Source organism: Erinaceus europaeus, chromosome 1 (genome assembly GCF_950295315.1).
Source record: "Erinaceus europaeus chromosome 1, mEriEur2.1, whole genome shotgun sequence".
Lineage (NCBI taxonomy): Eukaryota > Metazoa > Chordata > Mammalia > Eulipotyphla > Erinaceidae > Erinaceus > Erinaceus europaeus.
In genome coordinates this window covers 90,611,161-90,633,068 of record NC_080162.1, presented here as the reverse complement: position 1 = coordinate 90,633,068, position 21,908 = coordinate 90,611,161, and the positions used below count along the sequence as shown (strand labels likewise).

At 44.4% G+C, this 21,908-nt stretch overlaps 2 protein-coding genes across 4 annotated transcripts in view; both read right to left on the bottom strand.

Annotated features, from left to right (window-relative positions):
• The window catches only part of ZSWIM1 (zinc finger SWIM-type containing 1), a 63,172-nt gene that overhangs the window by 5,921 nt on the left and 35,343 nt on the right, over positions 1 to 21,908 (bottom strand). The window contains exon 1 of one of the 2 annotated variants that reach the window (XM_016192563.2): positions 21,471 to 21,609. The exons of the other annotated variant lie outside the window; for it this stretch is intronic. The gene's annotated coding sequence lies outside the window, so the exon portion shown is untranslated. Of the gene's footprint in view, positions 1 to 21,470; positions 21,610 to 21,908 lie in introns of those variants that run through there. 2 annotated transcript variants of the gene reach the window in all.
• On the bottom strand, positions 1,570 to 21,894 carry ZSWIM3 (zinc finger SWIM-type containing 3). 2 transcript variants are annotated; one of them, XM_016192562.2, is made up of 3 exons: positions 21,758 to 21,856; positions 21,471 to 21,659; positions 1,570 to 3,953 (listed from the first exon to the last, which is right to left on the bottom strand). In XM_016192562.2, exons 2-3 carry the CDS (start codon positions 21,623 to 21,625, stop codon positions 2,042 to 2,044), a joined length of 2,067 nt encoding a protein of 688 aa, XP_016048048.1. In that variant the 5' UTR covers positions 21,626 to 21,659; positions 21,758 to 21,856; the 3' UTR covers positions 1,570 to 2,041. The 2 variants fall into 2 exon arrangements, with proteins under 2 accessions (XP_016048048.1, XP_007533139.2); XM_007533077.3 differs by having other exon boundaries at positions 21,471 to 21,894.

Here is a 21,908-nt window from a genome sequence, read left to right as displayed (position 1 = left end):
CAGTGCAGGGGGATTGAACCTGGGACTTTGGAGCCTCAAGCATGACCATTATGCTATCTATCTACCCTCCTTCTCCCCTTTCAATGACTATCCAATTTAGCAACTGAAGTAGAAAAGAAAGTGTTAAGGCAAAGAAAGAGTTAAATAATCAAACTGTTGGATGAAGAGAAGTTCCAGATAACAGGAGGCCTTGAGAAAGCCCCTTCCCACCCCCTATCCCTAGCTGCACATCCTGAGGCTAACCTTCCCCAGACACAGCTATGCAGGAAAAGGTAACAGTAACTAAGATGACCAGACCTTGAACAATGGGTACAAGTCCTACCCTAATATCCTTGCAGCCTCTGCTTCTGTGAGAATGCTTTCTACTCTCAGACCTGCAAACTCCTATAAAAGCTCTACTTTCCCTTTGGGGCCTAGAATTTTTTTTTTCTTTGCCTTCATGGTCATTGCTAAGGCTTGGTGCCTGCACTACAAATCCACTGCTTCTATGGCCATTTTTTTCTAGCTTTTGGATGGGACAGAGAAACTGAGAAGGGAGGGGAAAATAGAGAGAAGGGGCCAGGTGGTGGTGTACCTGGCTGAACACACGTTACAATGTGCAAAGACCTTGGTTCAAGCTCCCGGTCACCACCTATAGGAGGAAAGCTTTGCCAGTGCTGAAGTAGGTCTGCAGGTTTCCCTCTCTCACTCTGTCTCTCCTTCTAAATACCACCCTCTTCTCTCCCAATTTCTGGCTGTCTCTATCCAATAAATAAATAAAGATAATTTAAAATTTTTTAAAAATGGGGGTTGGGCGATAGCGAAACAGGTTAAGCGCACATGGCGCGAAGCACAAAGACCGGCTCAAGGATCCTGGTTCTAGCCCCTGGCTGGAACCTGCAGGGGGTGCCGTTTCACAAGTGGCAAAGCAGGTCTGCAGGTGTCTATCTTTCTCTCCCCCTTTCTGTCTTCCCCTCCTTTCTCTGTTTCTCTTTGTCCTATCCAACAATGATATTAATAACCACACACACAAAAAAAAAACCCAAGAGCAACAAAAGGGGAAAAAATGGCCTCCAGGAGCAGTGGACTCGAGCCCCAGTGATAACCCTGGAGGCAAAAAAAAAAAAGTAAAAAATAAAATATTAAAAAGAGAGACAGACAACTGCAGACCTGTGCTTAACCAGGTGCACCACTGCCCAGCACCTGGGCCTAGAACTCTTTAAGAGCAGGAGCTCTTTCTGTGGCCCATTAATGTTAAGTTCCTCCTTGTTGATTCCACTGACTGACTCTGATTTTTGAACCAGCAACAACACAACAAAAAATAACGGACTTACCTATAGATACCCCCTCCCCACCAGCACATTGAGTCTAGGATTCAAGTCAACCACCACCAATATACCAGTCTTTCAAATCTATTTGATGTGGTCCAGCTAGAATAATAAAGCAACCTGAAATCACTTTTGACTGGTTGGTAGGAAGAGGACAACTGAAGTTGAGGTGCCAGATTCTATTTGACTCCATAGCCCTGCTCTCCCCACCCCCCATTAGATTTGTTTAAGCACAACATATTTTTCTCCTGTTTTATCTTATTTTAAAATCTTTTATTTGACATGAATAAAAATAGGTACAAATAACAGGTTCTTTGTAAAGAGCAGCAACAACCACAGATCACCCTCTTTCCCTTTGTCTCTGTAAAACAGGCCCTTTTACCAGGTTGATAATGTCTTACTCTATCCTAGTAAAGGGATTCATCTCTGTGAAGTAAGATCTGACCTCAGGAGTCTTGGGGGAGAGAGAGAGAGAGAGAGAGAGAGAGAGAGAGAGAGAGAGATGACCTTTCAGCATGTAAATAACTTTGGCCTTGAGCAAGGAATGAGGCTCCAAAGGAATGCCAAAGGTAGGGAAACAAAGGGTGGAGAATCCAAAGGACTCGCATGATGGGACTAAGTATTCTTAACTAGGCCCAGGAATTGGCTGAAATGCTGACCCTAGCATGTCCTGCTCACTCTGGGCTCTCACACTTCCAAGGAAAGGGATTTGTGGTCCAGTGAGTCAGTGTGTTTCAATCATGAATTGTGGCTCCTCCAGGGAGGAGTCCCTCCCCTTCCTCTTGCTTTCCCCAGAGGAAAGGAAGGTGACCCACATCCTTGAAGTCTCCTGGCTGTTGAATAGGCTCAGGTGGCTGGCAGGGGCCAGCCCAGATGTCTACAATCTTGCGCAGGGTAGAACAACGCTCCTCTAGCTCTGGCCCTTCACTCTGCATTAGTAGGTTTGCTAGCTCCCTGCTTAGGTCCCAAACTGTGCCATTCCGTCCTTGCTTCCCAGGCTGGCCCATGTTTGGGAACCTAACAGGGTCCCGGAGTTCCCCACCGGGTCCGAGAAGGTGCTGGTACCTCTTCTGCCACCGACGACACACCATAGATTCACTCACAGGCTTCTGGCTGGCATACAGCAGGGCCAAGATGTGCCGGCATGGCAGGTGATAACACTGTTGAAAGGAGCAGCTACAACTACAACCATCTTTACTAACTTGGTGAGAGTTCTCTAGCAGCTGCACATTCACTGAGGGGCCACTCACGTTGACCAGCTGAGTGGAGTTCTGTACCACCTCCCACTGGCTATGGCACAGCTTGTAGGCCAGTTTGGAGCCATTCTTGTGCAAGGTGTCTAGCATGTCATTCTGGGAGGGCTGTACTTGTGGCTGCTGCTGCAGGGTTGGCTTTGCTTCTTCAACAGAGTACCTGGTGAGGCTCCCTCCATAGATGCTGAAAGTTTTCTTGGCCTTTGGTGGCATGCTTGCTGGCCGGGGTCTCTTTAACTTGGGAGGGGCTGTGGGAAAGTTCTTCAAGCGTTTGGTGTTAAAGAAGTCTATGTAGTCGACAAAGCGAAGGATACAGTCCATCAGGGTCTGCTGTTCCCGAAAGAGACTTGACACCTTGCTGGTGACTTCATCCAGGCTGTCCATATAAGTGTTGCATGCGTGCAAGCCCTTCCTGACATGCATGTACCAGAGAAGTTCACAGGAAAACCAGTGGGCCTGCAGGAAGTTGAAGAGCTCTTCATCGAGTAGAGCTTGGGACATTTGACAGAGATTTTGCAGACTGACATCTGAAGTGACAAACACTGCCTCTCGAAGAGCCTCCTTCATGAGTCTTTTAAAGGATGGGTTTGCTGAACTACGGTGCAATTTCTTTTCTAAGAGTCGGGTTGTATGGTAGATGGAAAGGAGGATGCGGGCAGCAGGGAAGATTTCCTGTAGGATGGCTTGATAAGGGAAAGATGGATCCACGAAGACCACCTTGACCTTGGGCCAATCTGAGTTGAACTCTGTGAAGATACTCAGCATCTTGGCTATGGAGGTAGCAGTTTCAGCTTTGAGCACAGCAAAGTGTACGATTCGACTCTCCCGTTCCTTGGTCTCCACCAAAAAAGCATAAAGGATGTGGCTCTGGGTATTCTCCACCCGGTGCAACAGTAGGTTCTCTGGGAAGCGGATGAAAAGGTCACTCATCTTGCTGCTCTGGAAGCTGAGCCGGTCCAAGTCTTGGTTGTTCCCAACACTGAGGGAAGCCATGGAGCCCTCATCTACTTGAAGAAAGTTCTTCATTACGTTTGCTATCTTGGCCAGGTCAGAAGTAGTGATACCCTCCTGCTCTGGCTTTGAGTGAGCCTGGACTTTACCTAAGCAACATGGTGGTTCAACTGGGGCCTTCTCAGCTGTGTCAAAGTCTTTCTTGATTGTGGGATGGGGTTTCTGCAGGCACGTTGTCTTTTGAGATTTGTCACCCATGTCTCCTCCAGAACTTATCATTTTGGAGTCAGTATGTATGTGCTGGGTGTTTAATTCACTGATGAACAGCCTATCCAGTTTCTCATTGTACTGTAGGAGCAAGTATGCTGGGCACATGTCACCCTCTGATGTCTTCTTCCTATTTGACTGGCTCCGAATACAGACAAATTTCACTTGCACATATCTAGGGAAGAGAGAGCTGACAATTAAAAAGGTGCTGACCACCTACTTTCTCTTATAAGGAAAGGTCCTGTAGGAATTACAGTAGCTAATGTTTCCTAGAGATCCCAGTAGAGTTTACTGTGTAGGGGAGGGAGATTTATACTTAAGTCTCCAATATCAAGGATTTAAAAATATATTTTGTTTCATTTTAATGGAAGAGAAATACAGAAAGACAGAGACATTGAAGTCTCAGGCATGAAAGTCTTTTTGTATAATCATCATCCTTTGCATTCATAGCATTTATTAAAATCAACGACTGCCACCTCTCCAGATTCAAAGGAGGTCTCGAAACTTTACATCAGGCTCAACCTGACGCTGTTGACTGGCTATGGAAGAAGGGCAAACGCTAGAAGAAGATTTAAAATGTTAAGAGTAGAGGTCAGCAGAGCACCCACACTATTCACCCAGCAGAGCACACACACTATTGTGTGTATAATTCAGGGTTTGAGCCCTAGCAACACATGGGAGCAGTGTTTTGGTATCTCTCCTTTCTATGTCTCAAAAATCACAAAGGAAATCTGGGTTGTCGAAATATCTTACTTGGATAGTGTGCTGTTTTGTCATGTTCACGACCCAGATGCAAGCCTGGCCCCCTATGACATAGAAGGAAGCTTTGGTGCTATGGGGTCTCTCTCTCTCTCTCTTCTTATCTTCAACCTAAATATAAAGGAAATTTGGGGAGGCTGTTTAGCCATAGAGTGCACGCATGGTGTCTCTGGGTTCATTCTCTAGTGCCCAAACAACTTCTCTGGGTGATGGTATGCCTAATGGCTAAACAGTGGAGTAGATAAGGCTGACTGTCCAAATTAAAATCCTAGTTATTGTGAGGACTAAATAATTCACAAGTCTATTTAGCCTGGAACCTGGCTCAGTCTTTTCTTTGTGCTAAGTCAATGATTCATTTTTACAGCTGCTCTGCCTTGCGACATCCTCGAGTGTTTACGCAGTGTTTATCAACTGGATGGGCCTGACTTCAAGTGACAGGACTGAGTTATTCCTCAGTGTATTCCAAACACCCAACACAAAGCTGCTTTCAGTAGATGCTTATCAAAGATGTACTGGATGAGTGAGTGACTCAGGGCCATGGGTGGCTAGTCACACCCTGCCTCCTCAGGGAGTGTACTAGCCCGAAGTCTAGGGGAAGGAAATCCCCCCCCTCCCTTGGCCTCTGGTGTGATGGGACACAGCCTGAATACTTCACCAACCCTTTTCCAAACAATCCAACCAGCTGGTCCTGTTTGCCCACCTGTGGGGTAAGCTTAGAGAAACAGGATATGTCAAGTCCAAATAACAGGGTGGAGGGGCCTGGGACTAAAGTCACCAGCACTTGTTTCATGCATGGTACTTGAGTGGGAAAACCATCGCTGGCTCAGGGGCAGGAAATGGCTGAAACAGTCCAGTAGGTATAGTAAGGCCAGTGAGGAACGTGTGGAGGCCTCTGCACAACTCTAGAATCATTTCCTACCTCCTTGTTATCTTGTCTTTCACAGCCTAAAAGACAAACCACCTGTGTTTCCTGTGATCATTATACTGTGTCTTAACTCTGCCTTTACTCATATTCCTCTACAATACCCATTCCACTTTGTCTTCATCTCAAAGACTCATCTACTCATACTACTCATCTTGAGGCTGGGAGGCTACCCCAGAGTATGCACCTTACTGACCTTGAGGCGTTGGGTTTGAGCCTCAGAACCACATGAGAATAGCATGGAAGCTCCATGGAGTGTTGTGATTGCTGTCTTCCTCTCATCTTTATCTCCCACCCCCCCCCATTTACTGGATAAAGACAGCCAAAAATTGAGCCACGTGCGCTTAACCCACTGCGCTACCGCCCAACTCCCTACAGCCAGAAATTGAGAGGGAAGGGATGAGAGAGAGACATGTGCCCCTACTTAACCACCTGGGTCCTTGTACCTTGCACATTGTAGCATGTGAGCTCAACCAGGTGAGCCTTCACCAGGTCCCTCTCCCTCTCCTTTATGTATCACTAAAGTAAAAATAATTAAAAAGGGTGGGTGTAGATAGCATAATGGTTTTGCAAACAGACTCTCATGCCTGAGGCTCCAAAGGTTCGATCCCCTGCACCACCATGAGATCTTTGTAGTGCTCTGTTTTGTTTTTTTTTTAAAGCCTCTGGTGACAAAAAATTCCTAGGGGTCAGGTGGTGGCACATTTGGTTGAGTGGATATATTACAATGTGGGGGAGGGGGGCAGAAAATTCACAAGTGATGAAGCAGTGCTGCAGGTCTTTCTCTCCCTACTCTCTTGATTTCTCTTGATTTATGTTTCCTGTAAATAACAAATAATATATATTCCTCTGAGAAAGCTTACTCATCCTTCGGGACTATGTCATGTTGGGGAGGGAAGCCTGCTGGCTCAACATCTTGGCGTTGCTTAAGTTATTCAAACTATATTGACTTTGTGTGTTCAGCGCATGTTTATTAAACAAATCCAATAAAGGATAGTGGTGACTGCCAATCATTAAGGTCTTTCTTCCTTGCTTGGTTCTCTTATGAGAGCACCTCCCAGAGTGGAAATCACATCATTTCTTTTTTCCCCAGAGCATTTCTCAACTCTGGCTTATGATGGTGCTGTGAATTGAATCTGGATTTTTTTTTTCTTTTTGGTACCTCAGGCATGAAAATCTGTTTGCATAATCATTATGCTGTCTCCCCAGCCATGGTTGTCTCCTTTCCCTCACTAATAAATCTGAAGGGTGGGGAAGATGGGAGCTCTCTCTCCATGTATCTCTTATAAAAATAAGCAAAATATAGTGTCGGGTGGTAGTGCAGCGGGTTAAGCGCACGTGGTGCAAAGCGCAAAGATCGGTGTAAGGATCCCGATCCAAGCCCCCGGCTCCCCACCTGCAGGGGAGTTGCTTCACAGGCAGTGAAGCAGGTCTGCAGGTGTCAGTCTTTCTCTCCACCTCTGTCTTCCCCTCCTCTCTCCATTTCTCTCTGTCCTACCCAACAATGAACAACATCAATAACAACAATAATAACCACAACAAGGGCAACAAAAGGGGGGGAATGACCTCCAGGAGCAGTGGATTTATGGTGCAGGCACCGAGCCCCAGCAATAACCCTGGGGGAAAAAATAAATAAACAAGATATTAAAAAATAAATAGCTTAAATTATTTTATTTCATTAGAGAGAAGTCAGAGTGATGCTCCAGCATAAGCAGTGCCTGAGACTGAACCTGGGGCCTCACATATGCAAGTCCAGCCATCTACCAAATGAGCCACATGCCTAACCACTAACATTCCCATTATGAATACTGTACTCAAGGGCAGAGAAAACAATCAACTCATCTTTGTACCCTAGCTCAATGCCTAGGGACAAAATTTTAATCTCTTTCTAAAGGTTCTAAAGGTTTATTGAATGAATAAAATGAACAAGTGGTATTAAGAGCTGTTAAGCTCCAGCAACATAGCTCACAGGGTAATATACCTATTTTACCATTCATGCCAACCAGGGTTAAACCTGCCCCTAGGATATTGGAGGAAGCTTTGGTGCTTTGAATCTTTTTTCCTCTGTCAAGGGTAGATATAGCTAAAAGGTTATGCAAAGAGATTCTCATGCCTGAGGCTCCAAGTTCCCAGGTTCAATCCCCCCACCATCATAAGCCAGAGCTGAGCAGTGCTCTGGTAAAAAAAAAAAAAAAAAAATCTTTCTCTTTCTTCCTCTCCCTGACTCTATCTTCAATAAAACAACCCAGAGTGGTGAAGATCAGCAATGACAGAAACAAACAAGAAAACAAACAAACAGTACTATTATACCCAGTGGTTAATACGTATTCAAAACCTTTGGCAACGAACAGGCTGGGTCTGCTATTCAGTTCTAATTGCTTTCTTATACAATTACAGGTTGCTTAACTATGGGGATACATTCTGATAAATGCATTGTTAAGAAATTGTGATTGTGTGATTACACAATCCTATATGGTATAGCCTACTATACTCCAGTGTTATATGGGACACTGGACCTAGTAGAACAACTGTCTAAATTGTGGTCCATATTTAATATGTTTTTAAAATTTTTTATTTATTTTAGTGAGAAAGAGTAGATACAGAGAGAAAGATACTATGAGAGAGGAAGAGACCAGAACACTACTCAGTTCTGGCTTATGGTGGTGCAGGGGATTGAACCTGGAACCTCAGAGCCTCAGGCTTGAAAGGCTTTTGCATAACCATTATGCTATCTCCTGAGCCCCATATTTAATATTTTTTAAATTTATTTTTACTATTGGATAGAGAGAGAAATTGAGAGGGAGGGGGGAGATAGAGAGGGAAAGAGATAAAGAGACACCTGCAAGGAACAACAAAATAGACCCCTTTGTGGGGCCCCCCCATAGGACTTTGCCCTCAATTGGATCAACAATGGTAGAGAATGTTCATTCTCCGAAGGGAGGCTGGACAACATACTCTATGCTACACCTGAGAAAGATGGGTCCTAATATTGGGGCAGCTTAGAACATTCCTACTCCTGACCACAGAATGTGAGCTCAGATCTACAGGGATGCAGAGGTCACATAGGCTCCTAAACTGAGTATGGGCCCCAGACCAAATCAAATCGATGGGGTTTACAGTCAACAATATTTATACTCCTTTCCCATATTAGGAAGCTACTCTCTTCCCTGATCCAGCTTTCTGGTCCTTTTCCAGCCATGACATCATCACTCTAGACAATAACTTGGATCCACCTAAATATCAGATTTCAGGCTCAGGGAAAAAAAAAAACAACTAGTATAGCCACAGGCCCTGTGGAATATAACTAAAATATGCCTACTAGCTATCTACAAAATGGAGGAACCCCCCCCCCCATTCATCTGCACTATTCCAGCCTTTAGGTCCATGATTGTTCAACAATTTGTGTGGCTTTGTATATTAACTCTCTTTTTAGCCACCAGGTTCCAGATGCTACCATGATGCCAACCAGACTTCCCTAGACAGACAACCCCACCAATCTGTCCCGGAGCTCTGATTCTCCAGAACCCCGCCCCACTAGGGAAAAAGAGAGGCAGGCTGGGAGTATGGATCGGCCTGTCAATGCCCATGTTTAGCAGGAAAGCAATTACAGAAGCCAGACCTTCAACCTTCTGCATCCCACAATGACCTCGGGTCTATACTCCCAGAAGGTTAAAGAATAAGAAAGCTATCGGGGAGGGGATGGGATACAGAGTTCTGGTGGTGGGAATTGTGTGGAGTTGTACCCCCTCTTAGCCTATGGTTTTGTCAATGTTTTTATCAATAAAAAAAAAAGTGCAAAAAAAAAAAAGAAATGAGAGAGACGCTTGCAAAACTGTTTCTGTTTCACCAGTTATGAACTTTTCCCCTTGTAGGTGGGGGCCAGGGCCCCAATTGTGGTCCATCTTTAAATATTCATAAATCTTAAGTGATGCAGGACTACAGATGGTTGAAATCTTACCCTACTCTGTTCCAATTTATCCCCTTCTTTCTTTTTCTTCTTTGCACTGCTCAGCTCTGATTGAACCTGGGATTTTGGAGCCTCGGGTGTGACAGTCTCTTTGCAAAACCATTATGTTATCTACCCCCACCCATTACTTTCCTTTTTACCAGAGCACTGCTCAGCTCTTGCTCGTGGTGGTACTGGGGATCAACCTGGGACCTTTCTGTTTTTTTTTTTTTTTTAATGAAATTATTGTTACAGTAACTTTATTATTATTATTTACCACAGCACTGTTCAGCTCTGGTTTATTGTAGTGCGGGGGATTGAATCAGGGACTTCGGAGCATCAGGCATAAAAGTCTCTTTGCATAACCATTATGCTATCTACCCCTGCCCTCAACCTGGGACCTTTAAGATGTTTTACATGACCATTATGCTATCTCCTTAGTCTTTGCACAACCATATTATCTACCCCTACCCTTTTTACTGGGACTCTCACACCTGAGGCTCTAAGGTCCCAGGTTCAATCCCCCACACCACCATAATCCAGAGTTAAGCAGTGCTCTTGAAAAAAATTATATATAGAGAGGGAATAGAGATGGAGCGAGAAAGAGAGACACCAGGGACTGGACCAGAGTTCAAGTTTCCAATCCCACCTGCAGGGGGAAAGCTTCACAAGTGGTAAAGCAAGTCTGCAGGTGTCTCTGTCTCTCTCCCTCTTTTTTGTATTTTCTTTTTTTTTTTTTAATAAATGGTATATTTTTTATTGTGATCTTTATTGTATTTACTGGACAGAGACATCCAGAAATCGAGAGAGTAAGTGGTGATAGGGAGAGAAAGAGAGACACCTGCAACACTGCTTCACCACTTGCAAAGCATTCCTCCTGCAGGTGGGGAACAGGAGCTTGAACCTGGATCCTTGTGCACTGTAATATGTGCACTCAACCAGGTGTGCCACCAGCCGGGCCCTTGTATTTTCTTTATTGGATAAAGAGACATGCAGACCTGCTTCATCACTGGCAAAGCTCCCCCCCTCCCCCGCAGGTGAGGATTGGGGGCTTGAATCCAGGTCCTCACACATTATAACGTGCATTCATCAGGTGTGCCACCACCTGGCCCCTCCCTCTTTTTTAGTTAAGATTTTATTGATTTATTAATGAGAAAAATAGGAGCGAGAAAGAACCAGACATCACTCTGGTATATGTGCTGCCGGGGATTGAACTCATGCTTGAGAGTCTAGTGCTTTATCCACTGTGACACCTCTCAGACCACTTCTATTACCCCGTTCCCTCTCAATTTCTGGTTGTCATTATCCAATAAATAGAGATAAAATATAAAAAAGAGAAAGACATCTTCAGTACTGCTTCACTTCCTGCGAAGCTTTCTTCCTACAGGTGGGGACCAAGGGCCTAAACCTGGGTCCTGTCTCATTGTAATGTGAGTGCTTATGCTAGACCTGGCTATAAGTTCTCCTATTTTTCACTTAATTCAACTCCATAGTCCAATTTTATTTTATTTTTTCATGAGTGACAAAGTGAGGGTGTGTGTGTGTGACAAAATACTACTCTTCTGCTCTCATGTGGTATTGAGCACGGAGCTATGGACTTGGGTCAACCAACAGTTTTGAAGTAAACTACATGGAGATGAAGCACATTGTGTAAGTCAGAGGGTGAAATGGACTGGAGAGTCAGACTATCACCCTGGACTTCATCCTGAGGGTAACAGGAGGCTAAAGCCTAATCTTGACTGTAAACAATTCCAGAGCTGGGATTTTTTAGGGAAAAAAAAAGGTGCTACCAGCACAGGGTAAAGATCAAAAAAAAAAAAAGTGGGGGTAGGTAGATAGCATAATGGTTATACAAACAGACTCTCATGACCATTACGGTATCTCCCTAGTCTCCCTTTTTACTGAGTGGGGGAGATAGTATAATTGTTATGCAAACAGTTCTCACACCTGAGGCTCTAAGGTCCCAGGTTCAATCCCCCCCACCACCATAAACCAGAGTTGAGCAGTGCACTGGTAACAAACAAACAAAAACCAACAAATTATTAAGGGTACCAGGTGGTGGCACACCTGGTTAAGCACACCTGCTGCAGTACACAAGGTTGCAGGTTCAAGCCACTGGTCCCCACCTGCAGAGGGAAAGCTTCACAAGTGGTGGAGGTGAATGCAGGTGTCTCTCTCTCTCCCTCATCCTCTCCTCTCTCAATTCCTGTCTCTATCCAATAATAAAAAAAAATTTTTTAATGGGGGGGGAGTCGGGCGGTAGCACAGCGGGTTAAGTGCAGATGAGGCAAAGTGCAAGGGCCGGCGTAGGGATCCCAGTTCAAGTCCCTGGCTCCCCAACTGCAGGAGGTTGCTTCACAAGCCACCTGCTTCACCAAGCAGGTCTGCTGGTGGCTGTCTTTCTCTCCTCCTCTGTCTTCCCTTCTTCTCTCCATTTCTCTCTGTCCTATCCAACAACAACAACAGCTATGACAACAATAACAACTACAACAAGCACAACAACAAGGGCAACAAAATGGGATAAATGGCCTCCAGGAGCAGTGGATTTGTAGTGGGGGCACCGAGCTCTAGCAATAACCCTGGAGGCAAAAAAAAAAAAAAAAAAGAATAAGTGGGGTCGGGCAGTAGCACAGCAGGTTAAGCACATGTGGCCAAGAAGCATAAGGACCAGCGTAAGGATCCCAGTTTGAACCCCCAGATCACCACCTGCAGGGAAGTGGCATCGCAAGCAGTGAAACAGGTCTGCAGGTGTCTCTCTTCCCCTCCTCTCTCCATTTCTCTTTGTCCTATGTAACAACGACAATAACTACAACAACAATAAAAAAAAAAAAAATCCAAGGGCAACAAAAAGGAAAAAAAAAAAAAAAGGTATCACCAAAGGGGCCAGACGGTCTTGGAGATGGTAAAATGCACACACTTCAGTGCACAAGGACCTGGGTTCAAACCTCTGGTCCCTACAAAAAAAAATTAATTAAAAAAAACACCTCAAGTGATGCCTAAAGATATGTCAGTAGACTGCAACTGACTTCATCTCCTGCCACATTTGGCATCTCACAGTTGTCTTGACACTTAAGTGTCAGCTCATATGCAGCAGGGAAGGTAGAACAGTGGATAAACTACTGGATAGTTAAACGTGGGGTCCTGAGTTTGATCCCTAGTGTCCAATGTGATGATATAGTTTTCTTTTCTTTCTTTCCTTTTTTGCCTCCAGGGTTATCGTTGGGGTTCAGTGCCTGTACTACCAATCCACTACTCCTGGAGACTATTTTTTCCCTTTCATTGCCCTTGTTATTGCTGTCTTGTCAGATAGGACAGAGAAAAATCTGAGAGAAGAGGGGGAAGATAGAGATGGGGAAAGACAGACACTTGCAGACCTGCTAAACTGTTTATGAAGCGACCCCCCTGCAGGTGGGGAGCTGGGGGCTCCAACTGGATACTTGTGCTTTGGGCCATGTGTGCTTAACTTGCTGTCACTACCTGACCCCCTGGTTTTCTTTTCTTTCCTTTTCGTCTCCAAGGTTATTGCTGGAGCTCAGTGATGGCACTACAAATCCACTACTCCTAGTGGCCATTTTTTTAAACCTATTTTATTGGATAGGACAGAGAGAAATTGAGAGAGGAGATAGAGAAGGAGAAAGAAAAACAGACATCTTTGGAGTAGGGCACTAAATTAAAATTCTCTGGGGTGGGGGTGAGGGTAGATGTCCAGCTTCATTGGGGGATGGGAGGGGAAGGGACACAGACCTTTGGTGATGGGAGTGGTGTTAATATACACACTCCTATTAACTTACAGTTTCACAAATAACTATTTAATTAATATGAGAGAGGGAAAATGGATTTAATGTGTCAAACTTTTAAAAAATATTTAAAAATATTTATTTATTCCCTTTTGTTGCCATTGTTTTATTGTTGTAGTTGTTGTTATTGATGTCATTGTTGTTGGATAGGACAGAGAGAAATCGAGAGAGGAGGAGAAGACAGAGAAGGGGAGAGAAAGATAGACACCTGCAGACCTGTTTCACCGCTTGTGAAACGACTCCCCTGCAGCTAGGGAGGTGGGGGCTTGAACCGGGATCATTATGCGGGTCCTTGCGTTTTGCACCACCTGCACTTGCTGTGCTATGCCCAACTCCCTGTCAAAATTTTTGATGCATAGATCATAGACTGAGTATATGTTCCTTCAATCTAAGCACCTAAGACTTCAAATTGGGGGCCCCAGGTCACATCAAATCAATGGGGTTTACAGTCAACAATATTTATACCCCTTTCCCATATTAGGGAGCTACTCTCTTCCCTGATTCAGCTTTCTGGTCCTTTTCCCATCTATAACATCATCTCCCTAGACAATAACTTGGATCCACCTGCATTTCAGATTTCAGGCTCAGGTAAAAACAAAACAAAACAAAACAAAACAAAACAAAACAAAACACACTAGTATAGCTACAGGTCCTTTGGAATATAACTAAAATATGCCTACTAGCTATCTACAAAATGGAGGACCCCCCCCAACTCTTCATATGCACTATTCCAGCCTTTAGGTTCATGACTGTTCAACAATTTTTTTGGCTTTGTATGTTAACTCTCTTTTCAGCCACCAGATTCCAGATGCTAGCAGGATGCGACCAGACTTCCCTGGTTAGACAACCCCACCAATGTGCTTTGGAGCTTTGTTTCCCCAGAGCCCGTCCCCACTAGGGAAAGAGAGAGGCAGGCTGGGAGTATGGATTGACCTGTCAATGCCCATGTTCAGCAGGGAAGCAATTATAGAAGCCAGACCTTCCACCTTCTGCATTCCACAATGATCTTGGGTCCATACTCCCAGAGGGTTAAAGAATAGGAAAGCTATCAGGGGAGGGGAGGGGATATGGAGGTCTGGTGGTGGGAACTGTGTGAAGCTGTACCCCTCTTATCCTATGGTTTTGTCAATGTTTCCTTTTTATAAATAAAAATTAAAAAAAAAAGACTTCAAATTGGTAATCAGATTGAATTTTAACAGTGCGTTCAAATTGTTATTACATTTCTTTTTCTTTTCTTTTTTTTTAAAATATTTTATTTATTTGTGAGAAAGATAGGAGGAGAGAGAAAGAACCAGACATCACTCTGGCACATGTGCTGCCCGGGGATCGAACTCGGGACCTAATACTTGAGAGTCCAAAGCTTTACCACTGCGCCACCTCCCAGACCACTGTTATTACATTTCTAATAATGACTTGTTCTTCGAAATATTAAATGTCCTAAAAGCTTAGACCAGGGAGAACAGAAGCAACTGGTGGCCTTACTGTATAAGATACAGCTATATATAAATAGCGTAAAAGGACAAATTATTTTTTTTAAAGAAAATTTATTTATATCCTTTTGTTGCTCTTGCTGTTTTATTGTTGTAGTTATTATTGATGTCGTTGTTGTTGGATAGGACAGAGAGAAATGGAGAGAGGAGGGGAAGACAGAGAGGGGAAGGGAAAGATAGACCTGCAGACCTGCTTCACTGCTTGTGAAGGGGCTCAAACCTGGATCCTTACTTTGCGCCACCTGCACACTTAACCACTGCGCTACTGCCCAGCTCCCAAAAGGACAAATTATGGTGAGGTCTTATGTGATACAGCAAATCCTTGAGCTGGTCCTTGTGCTTTGTGCCATGTGCACTTAACCCACTACGCTACCACCCGATCCCCCAATACAGCAAATCCTAACAGTGGGATTTTCTTTTTTCTTTCTTTTTTTCATATTATTTATTCCTTTTTGTTGCCCTTGTTGTTTTATTATTGTAGCTATTATTGTTGTTGTCACTGTTGGATAGGACAGAGAGAAATGGAGAGAGGAGGGGAAGACAGGGGGCGAGAAAGCTTCATGGCTTGTGAAGCTACTCCTGGGCAGGTGGGGAGCCAGGGGCTCAAACTAGGATCCTTAAGTCAGTCCTTGTGCTTTGTGCCACATGCACTTAACCTGCTTCTCTATTGCCTGACTCCCAACAATGGGATTTTCAAAGTTAACCCAACCGCAAATAATTTGGTTATAGCAATAACTGTCTATTGCCTTCTTAAACCCTAAGACAGCAGGAACCTTCCGCTTTCTCTATAAAGCCCTTGTATATCTCTCAGTCCTGGAACTTCTAGGGCGGGGCTAACTTTCCTGCATGCTTCTCTCAAGTCATACCAACTGATACTGCATCTGCTGATCCCAGCCCATTCAATGCAACCAGTAATACCTCCTTCACTTTGGACGGTGTCTAGAGACATCAGGTGTAGAATGTCAACCCATCAGCTCCGTTACTCTGGTTCCAGATGATACCATGATGCCAACCTGACTCACCAGGGCAGATGACCCTACCATGTGTCTTGGAGCCCTGCCTCCCCAGATTCCTGCCTCACTAGGGAAAGAGAGAGACTAGCTTAGAGTATGGATCGACCTGCCAGCGCCCATGTTCAGTAGAGAAGCAATTACAGAAGCCAGACCTTCCACTTTCTGTATCCCAAAATGACTCTGGGTCTATGATCCCAGAGGGATAAAGAATAGGGAAGATATCAAGGGAGGGGGCTGGATATGAAGCTCTGGGGGTGGGCATTGTGTGGAAATGTAACCCTCTTTTTTTTAACCAGAGCACTCATCAACTCTGGTTTATGGTGGTGCGGGGGATTGAACATGGGACTTTGGAGCCTCAGGCATGAGAGTCTTTTTGCATAACTATTATGCTATCTACCCTCTGCCCGTAACCCTCTTTTATCCTATAGTCTTATCAATATTTCCATTTTACAAATAAAACAAAACAAAAAAGAAAAACAGACACCACCTACAGACCTGCTTCATCACTTGTGAAGTGTCCCCCCTTCAGGTGGGGAGCCAGGGGCTCGAACCCAAATCTTTTCATAGGTCCTTGCTCTTAGTACTATGTGTGCTTAACTGGGTGTGCCAATGCCCGGTTCTCTGGTTTTCTTTCTCAATGATTAAAAAAAAAGTCGGGGGTTGGGCAGTAGCACAGTAGGTTAACCGGGCATGTAGCGCAAGGACCACTGTAAGGATCCAGGTTTGAGTCCCAGGCTCTCCCCACATGTGGGGGAGTCGCTTCACAGGCGATGAAGCTGGTCTGCAGGTGTCTTTCTCTCCCCCTCTCTGTCTTCCCCTCCTCTCTCCATTTCTCTCTGTCCTATCCAACAACAACTAAAAGGCAACAAAATGGGGAAAAGTCAGTCTACATAAAGTATATTCAAGTTTGGATTGATTTTCCAATTATTTAAAATTGTATTATTAAATTTTGGATAGAGGGTGGGGTTATATAGCATAATGGTTATGCAAAGACTCTCATTCCTGAAGATCCAAAATCTCAGATTCAATTCTACTGTAAGCCAGAATTTAATCAGTGTTCTGGTAAAAAAAAATTTTTAGGGAGTGGGGCGGTAGCGCAGCAGGTTAAGTGCAGGTGGCGCAAAGCGTAAGGACTGGTGTAAGGATAGTGGTTTGAGGCCCTGACTCCCCACCTGCGGGGGAGTCTCTTCACAGGCAGTGAAGCAGGTCTGCAGGTGCCTGTCTTTCTCTCCCCCTCTCTTGTCTTCCCCTCCTCTCTCCATTTCTCTCTGTCCTATCCAACAATGATGACATTAATAAAAACAGTAATACTACAACAACAAAACAAGGGCAACAAAAGGGAATAAATAAATATTAAAAAAATTTAAAAAAATTTTAGAGACAGAAACTGAAAGAGAAGGAAGCAAGAAAGTGACATCTGGGGCCCAGGCGGTAGCACACCTGGTAAAGCACATATACTACAGTGTGCAAGGACCTGGGTTCAAGCCCATGGTTCTCACCTGCTTCATGAGTGGTGAAGTAGACCTGCAGGTATCTCTCCCTACCTTTACCTCCCCTCTCAGTTTCTCTCTGTCTCTATCCATTAATAAGTAAATACAATTAAAATATTTTTAATATTTATTTGTTTTCCCTTTTGTTGCTCTTGTTGTTTATTGTTGTTGTTTTTAAAAAGATTTTATTTTTATTTATGAGAAAGATAGGAAGAGAGAGAAAGAACCAGACATCACTCTGGCACATGTGCTGCTGGGGATCAAACTTGGGAACTCATGCTTGAGAGTTCAAATTTTTTCACTGCTCCACCTCCTGGACCACTATTGTTGTTGTTATTGATATGTCGTTGTTAGACAGGACAGAGAGAAATGGAGAGAAGAGGTGAAGACAGAGGGGGAGAGAAAGACACCTGCAGACCTGCTTCACTGCCAGTGAATCGACTTCCCTGCTGGTAGGGAGTCGGGGGCTCGAACAAGGATCCTTAAGCCGGTTTTTGCACTTAACTTTGTGCTTAACCGCTGCACTACCGCCCGACTCCCCAATTAAAATATTTTAAACTATAAAACTAAGAGAAAGAGAAAGTGACACCTGTTTCATTGCTTGTGAAACTTCCCCACTATAGGTGGCGACCAGATATTTGAATCTGGGTCCTTCCGTACTGCAATGTGTGCACTCAACCAGGTGTGCCACCATCAGACCTCTTGGTTTTCAATTTTTTATTTAAAAATCTTTTTTAAGATTTTATTTACTTATTAATGAGAAACATAGGAAAAGAAAGAGCCAGACATCACTCTGGCACATGTGCTGCCAGGGATTGAACTCAGGACCTCATGCTTGAGAATGCTTTATCTAGATCACTATTTTTAAAAATTTTTAAATATTATATTTATTTTTGAGAGAGGTGGAGACAGACATGCACACAGAGAGAAACACCAGAGCACTGCTCAGCACTGGCTTACGGTGGTGTGGGGTATTAAACCCGGGATTTGGGAGTCCGGCGGTAGCGCAGTGGGTTAAGTGCACATGGCGCAAAGCACAAGGACCGGGCGGAAGGATCCTGGTTTGAACCACTGGTTCCCCACCTGCAGAGGAGTCGCTTCACAGGCGGTGAAGCAGGTCTGCAGGTGTCTATCCTTCTCTCAGCCTCTCTGTATTCTCCTCCTCTCTCTATTTCTCTCTGTCCTATCCAACAACAATGACATCAATAACTACAACAATAAAACAACAAGGACAACTAAAGGGAATAAATATTAAAAATAAATAAATAAATAAATAAATAAACCTGGGACTTTGGAGCCTCAGGTATGAGAGTGTGTTTGTATAACCATTATGCTATCTCCCCAACCAGATATTTAATTTTTTAAAAAGTGGACAGGGCTGGGGAGATAGCCCAATGATTATGCAAAAGGATTATATTCCTGAGGCTCCAAAACCCCAAACTACGACATCACTAAAAGCTAGAGCTGAGCAGTGTTCTGGCATCTCTCTCTCAAATAAAGAAAAATTAGAAACTTGGGGGCTGGGGTGGGGGTATAGCATAATAGTTATGCAAAGCGACTTTCATGCCTGAGGCTCTCAAGTCCCAGGTTCAATCCCCATACCTCCATAAGCCAGAGCTGAGCAGTGCTCTGGTTTAAAAAAAAAAAAAAGAAACTGGGGGCTGGGCGGTATCGAGTGGGTTAAGCATACATGGCAAAGATCCGTGTAAGGATCCCGGTTAGAGCCCTTGGCTCCCCACCTGCAGGGGGGTTGCTTCACCAGTGGTCTTTCTTTCTCCCTCCTTTCTAGATTTCTCTGTCCAACAACAACGACAGCAATAGCAATAATGGCAACAAAAATGGCCTCCAGGAGCAATGGATTCCTAGTGCAGGCACTGAGCCCAGTGACAACTGGAGGCAATAAATAAATAAATAAATACACAGGTGGTTCGAATTTCTGATTCCTCTTACACATTTACTTTTATTGTCGTTCACCAGGGTTATTACTGTAGCTCGGTGCCAGCACTAGCAATCCACTGCTTTCAGCGGCCACTTTTTCCTTTTCGTAATTTTATTAGTCAGGGCAGAGAGCAATTGAGAAAGTACAAGGAGATAGAGAGAGGGAGAGAAAGGTAGACATCTGTAGACCTGCTTCACCGCTTGTGAAGCAGACTCCCCCTGCAAGTGGGGAGTGAGGGTTCAAACCCGGTTTTTGTTTTTGGTAATATTTTCTTTTTTTTAAAAAAGATTTTTTTGATATTTATTTATTTATTCCCTTTTGTTGCCCTTGTTGTTTTATTGTTGTTGTTATTGATGTTGTTGTTGGATAAGACAAAGAGAAATGGAGAGAGGAGGGGAAGACAGAGAGGAGGAAAGACAGACACTTGCAGACCTGCTTCACCGCCTGTGAAGTGACTCCCCTGCAGGTGGGGAGCCCAGGTTCGAACCGAGATCCTTGCAGGTCCCTGCGCTTTGCGTCACCTCCCGCTGCGCTACTGCCCAACTCCCCCCGATTATTTCTTTACCATTCTTAAACAATTATGCTATCTCTCCAGCCCTAAAGCTGAATTTCCTTACTGGAATCACTTTCACCAGAGATCTAGAGATATTTGTCTCAACATTGAGATATATTGAGTTTTCAACATTTCTCAGACTCTAAATCTGTTTTCTTATTTGTCAAATAGGAAAAATAAGATTTCCTTATAATTTTTTGTTTGCTTTGCCTTTCCTAGAGCAATGCTCAGCTCTGTCTTGAACCTGGGACCTAGTGCCCATGAAAAATCTTTTTACTTACAAACAATGGCTTTTTTTTTTTTCCACCTACAAACAGTAGGACAATGAATGACACTCAAATATGAGGTCCTGAGTTTAATCCTTGGCACTGCAGGCGTCAAGATGATGCTTTCTTTTCTTTCTTTAAATTTTATTATCTTTATTTATTTATTGGATAGAGACAGCCAGAAATTTAGAGGGAAGGGGTGATAGGGAGAGGCAGAGAAACACCTGCAGCCCTGCTTCATCAAAGCTTTCCCCCTGCAGGTGGGGAAGATGATGCTTTCTCTCTCCATCTCTTAATAAATCTTTACCAAAAAAAGAAAAATCTTTTTGCATAACCATTATGCTATTTCTTTGGCCTATTATTTTAAATTCTTTATTTATTTTTATGAAAGGAGTACAGAGAGGAGAGAGAGAAAAATCAGCACTGCTTAGCTCTGGCTAGAGCTGGGGCTTGAATCTCGGATTGGAACCTCAGGCATGAAACAGTTTTGTAAGTTTTTTTTTGCATAAACATTATGCTATTTCCCCAGTCCATTTATAATTATTAAATAAAAACGTTTTATTTATTGGGCAGAGACAGAAATTGAGAGGGAAGGGGGAGATAGTGAGGAAGAGAGAGACACTTGCAGCACTTGTAAATTTCCCCCTGCAGGTGGAGATTAAGGGTTCTTTGTGACATGTTTGCTCAACCGGGTGTGCCACCACTTGGTCCCCAAGTTATTTATAATTCTTAATACAGCCCTGTGGGTGAAAAAACATACACAAAATAGACAACGCTGCCTGGGACATGCAGTATTAAAATAAAAAAAACAGTTCTTAGATGGAGGTAATAGCATAACATCATGAAAAGACTTTCCTGCCTGATTCTCCAAAGTCTGAGGCTCGATTCCCCCACACGACCATATGCTAGAGCTGAACAGAGCGCTGATAAAATAATAGGTAAATATAAGTTAAAAAAAAAAAAAAAGCAGGGCCGGGTGGTGGCACACCTGGTTGAGCGCACATGTTACAATGCGCAAGGACCCAGGTTCGAGTCCCCGGTCCCCACCTGCAGGGGGAAAGTTTTGCGAGTGGTGAAGCAGTGCTGCAGGTGTCTTTCTGCCTCTCTCCCTCTCTATCCTCCCTTTCCCTCTCAATTTCTGGCTGTCTCTATCCAATAAATAAAGGTAATAAAATTTAAAAAACACCAAAAAAAAAAAAAGCAGTTAAACTCAGGAGCACAAGAACCATTTACAAAATGAATGAATAAATCAATCAATCACGGTCCTATTTCGTGTTTGTGATGTTGTAGGTGCTCAAAGAGGGGGATGGGGAAATGAAGGGGTTTAGGTGAAGTAGGTGGTCAGCAAGCAATGACTAGGGAGGCTTAGCGCTCTTTTCACTAGGCACCTATGAACATGCTCTTAGAGGGCCAGCCAAACGCTCAGCGCCAAGAGCCGCTGCACTCCCTCCTCCAGGGCACCCTCCTGGGTCAACCTGCCGCCTCCCCCTCCTGCCCCGCCCCTGCCCCACCCTTACAGGATGTCCTCACGGATGGAAGTGCCGTGGCTGAGGTTGTGGAAGCGGACCGAGACGCAATCTCTGAGAATGAAGAAGCATCTGTTCTCCCTTTTATAGGCGCTGAAGCACTCGTTGAAGTCCTCGTAGGTCTTGAAGCAGCTGCCCAGCTCCATGGCCTCCACCTCAGTCCGCACTGGTAGCTGCTCTCTAGATAAATGCCAGGGGTCAGAAGTAACACTCTGAGGGTCTACAGGCTGGCGTGGGCCCGGGAGACCTGAAGGGTCGGTCCCAACCGGGTGGCTTACCATGGAGCTCGGGAGGAACGCTCGGCATCAGAAGCTTATCAAGGGGCTGGGGGCGTCTAAGCTTGTTGACAGGGGGTGGGAGTAACGGCGGAGGCTTTATTTATGAGACAATGCCGGTAGTCCGCCCCTCCTACAATTACACCCAACCACA

Coding starts and splice junctions, on each gene's coding strand:
- ZSWIM3 (XM_007533077.3), bottom strand. CDS start 21,760: ATGGTAAGCCACCCGGTTGGGACCGACCCTTCAGGTCTCCCGGGCCCA. Junction 3,954..21,470: donor TCCATCCGTGAGGACATCCT/GTAAGGGTGGGG, acceptor TCTCTTCCCTAG/ATATGTGCAAGTGAAATTTG.